Here is a 3,579-nt window from a genome sequence, read left to right as displayed (position 1 = left end):
CCTTCACGTGATCAACAGTACATACAGTGTGTAATCACTTCCTTCACTTGCCCTCTACAACTATAGACAATCATTTCCCTCACATGATCAACAGTACATACAGTGTGTAATCACTTCCTTCACTTGCCCTCTACAACTATAGACAATCATTTCCCTCACATGATCAACAGTACATACAGTGTGTAATCACTTCCTTCACTTGCCCTCTACAACTATAGATAATCATTTCCCTCACGTGATCAACATGAAAATTACTTTGTACACGGACTATTGAAAACAAATATTCAATATATTAATGGACAAATCTTTATTTTATTTTATTATAAATAATTCACTAAAAATATAATTTTTTTGTATGTGAAAGACTTGTAATGTTAAATATTAACTGAAAGACTGCCAAATTTTGTGAAGATGTACACACTATATTGAGAGTTATAAGTATTAAATCTATAAAGACTTTAATCGAGTACAAAGAGGTCACATGGTTGGTCAAATTGACCGAGACTGTGTTAAGAAAGTTAATGTCTAAAGAAATTCTTAACAATCACTGATGATAAATAACACTGTACTTGTTTGAGAAGAGGTTTAGGGAGAGAAGACTGATTTAATTGAGGCTTTTTTGAACAATAAATAAAAACACACTAAGCCTAATACATTTAATAAAACTGAATATACAAGCTAGAATTTTCAATGATACTTTTAGAAATAATTCTTACAGTTATTCAATCCATGCTTACGTAATTGAAGCTTATTTGGTCTGTATGTGCATTAGAAGTTTTTGGACGATGTTTCAAGTTGCTGATTTAAGATAACAGCAAACACCTCAGAACGTCAACTTACCACTTGATGAGGTAAAAGAACAAATTTGTTTCCTTCAGATGGACAGTGGGACTTGTCAAACTATCATCTGTTAGACCTTGGTCATCCTCATCACTCGGTTCGCTGCATGGCTGTCGTGTTTGGGAAGATCTGGTGTGGATATCGTAACAGAGTGCATGTTGTGGATCCAAAGTCCCTGTCAGTTGTGGTAAGTTTACTGAGTAATTTTACAATTAGAGAGTAAATAATGTCTTTGCTTTTATAACCATGATGTATTAGAGTTATTTTTTTGTGTATATGAAAAAGCTTAGTGCTTAAATCTGTTGTCATTTTAGGTATCATGCCTATAAACAACTTATGATTATACACAAATAAGAAGTTTCATCTTTTCACATCTACACATTTTAACAAACAATGCCCCCCAATGTTTCTCATCATAGGGTGTCTATTTGTATGCTTTTCATACCTTCACTTCCTGATCAATTTCAGCCAAACTTGGAATGTACCATCAGGGGAGTACATAGGAGAGGGAATTTGAATATGGATCCCAACCCCTATGTGTTCTCTGTACTATTCTTGTGATCTCCGTTACACTTAGTAGATTTTCTTAGAGCACCCAGAGGACTTGCATAGGGGAATAGGTTATTGTTCAGACCTGGCCCTTTTCTAGCTCACTGTGGGCCCATGTGTCTTCCTTCTGTATGTCAACTAATATTTAATCTGTAAATAAATGTATTTTATTTTTGTACTATAATCTGTTCACGCTAGTTAGGGTCAAATGGCTTATTTTTTCTTTAAACAAATATATTTTTGCTTTACCTATACCCTAACACTTTTCAGATAATTTGATTGATAGTTTAAACTGTTGTTTTTGAGTTATTCAGAATTATATGAAGCCTTTGAGAACCAAGTTGTTTTTACAAGTGATTGTTCAGTAATAGTAGGTTTTGTGAGTGTTCAGTGTGTGATGGCAAGTACTGTGAGTCATGTTACATCCTGTACTGGTAATGGATAGTATTTGTATAAATATTAACATTTTTAGGTAGTTATGTTACATCCTGTACTGGTAATGAATAGTATTTGTATAAATATTAACATTTTTAGGTAGTTATGTTACATCCTGTACTGGTAATGGATAGTGTTTGTATAAATATTAACATTTTTAGGTAGTTATGTTACATCCTGTACTGGTAATGGATAGTGTTTGTATAAATATTAACATTTTTAGAAAGTTATGTTACATCCTGTACTGGTAATGGATAGTATTTGTATAAATATTAACATTTTTAGGTAGTTATGTTACATCCTGTACTGGATAGTATTTGTATAAATATTAACATTTTTAGGTAGTTATGTTACATCCTATACTGGTAATGGATAGTGTTTGTATAAATATTAACATTTTTATATAGTTATGTTACATCCTATACTGGTAATGGATAGTGTCTTTAGGTAGTTATGTTACATCCTGTACTGGTAATGGATAGTGTTTGTATAAATATTAACATCTTTAGATAGTTATGTTACATCCTCTACTGGTAATGGATAGTAGTTGTACAAATATTAACATTTTTAGATAGTTATGTTACATCCTGTACTGGTGATGGGCAGTATTAGTATAAATATTTGTATTTCTAGGTAGTCACGTTACATTATTGCACTAGTGTTGGAATGTATTAGTATTGACATTGATTTTTTTGTGGAACATGAAAGCTTCATATTTAATAAGAATGAAAACGATCTTAGGTTATAAGTTCATATTAACAGGCAACATAAATATAAGCAACATTTACTTTCTGTTCTTTGATATTATTGTTCTCTGACTTTTTGATGTTTTTAAATTGATTGAACAAAATGGTATAAAAACAAAATGTTTTAGGTAATGTATTTCTAGTGCTAGTTGTTATAAGTGAGCATATCTGTATTCCTTATTTAGATATCAAGTGATTAAACAAACACTTTTTAGGTATTTATTAGAATTAGCTGTTTTTAATATGTTTTATGTATCTGTTTCTAGAAGTCCTTTGATGCTCACCCCAGGAAGGAGAGCCAAGTACGACAGATGGCGTGGGTTGGGGATGGTGTGTGGGTATCTATCAGGCTTGACAGCACCTTGAGGCTCTACCATGCCCATACTTATCAGCATTTGCAAGATGTAGACATCGAACCCTACGTCAGTAAGATGTTAGGTAAGGTTCACCCCTACTCCATGTAGTGTTATGTAAGATGTAGACATCGAACTATATGTCAGTAAGATGTTAGGTAAGATTCACTCCTACTCCATGTAGTGTTATGTAAGATGTAGACAGTGAACCATACGTCAGTAAGATGTTAGGTAAGATTCACTCCTACTCCATAGTGTTATGTAAGATGTAGACATCGAACCCTACGTCAGTAAGATGTCAGGTAAGATTCACTCCTACTCCATGTAGTGTTATGTAAGATGTAGACATTGAACTATACATCAGTAAGATGTTAGGTAAGATTCACTCCTACTCCATGTAGTGTTATGTAAGATGTAGACAGTGAACCATATGTCAGTAAGATGTTAGGTAAGGTTCACTCCTACTCCATAGTGTTATGTATGATGTAGACAGTGAACTATATGTCAGTAAGATGTTAGGTAAGATTCGCTCCTACTCCATGTAGTGTTATGTATGATGTAGACAGTAAACTATATGTCAGTAAGATGTTAGGTAAGATTCACTCCTACTCCATGTAGTGTTATGTAAGATGTAGACATTGAACCATACATCAGTA

General features: G+C 33.0%; 1 protein-coding gene across 1 annotated transcript; it reads left to right on the top strand.

The window, feature by feature from the left end:
* Positions 1-863: 863 nt before the first annotated feature.
* On the top strand, positions 864-3,049 carry LOC106477479 (C-Jun-amino-terminal kinase-interacting protein 4-like). Its single transcript, XM_013938039.2, has 2 exons — positions 864-1,027; positions 2,837-3,049. Exons 1-2 carry the CDS (start codon positions 947-949, stop codon positions 3,032-3,034), a joined length of 279 nt encoding a protein of 92 aa, XP_013793493.2. The 5' UTR covers positions 864-946; the 3' UTR covers positions 3,035-3,049.
* Positions 3,050-3,579: the final 530 nt, after the last annotated feature.

This window comes from Limulus polyphemus, unplaced genomic scaffold (genome assembly GCF_000517525.1).
Source record: "Limulus polyphemus unplaced genomic scaffold, Limulus_polyphemus-2.1.2 Scaffold15927, whole genome shotgun sequence".
NCBI lineage: Eukaryota > Metazoa > Arthropoda > Merostomata > Xiphosura > Limulidae > Limulus > Limulus polyphemus.
The sequence above is the reverse complement of the archived record's forward strand: the minus strand, read 5'-3'. Positions and strand labels throughout refer to the sequence as shown.

Excerpts from the sequence above, each read along its gene's own strand:
- LOC106477479 (XM_013938039.2), top strand. The coding sequence starts at position 947 with ATGGCTGTCGTGTTTGGGAAGATCTGGTGTGGATATCGTAACAGAGTG. Across the intron at positions 1,028-2,836 it reads CAAAGTCCCTGTCAGTTGTG|AAGTCCTTTGATGCTCACCC; the intron begins GTAAGTTTACTG and ends ATCTGTTTCTAG.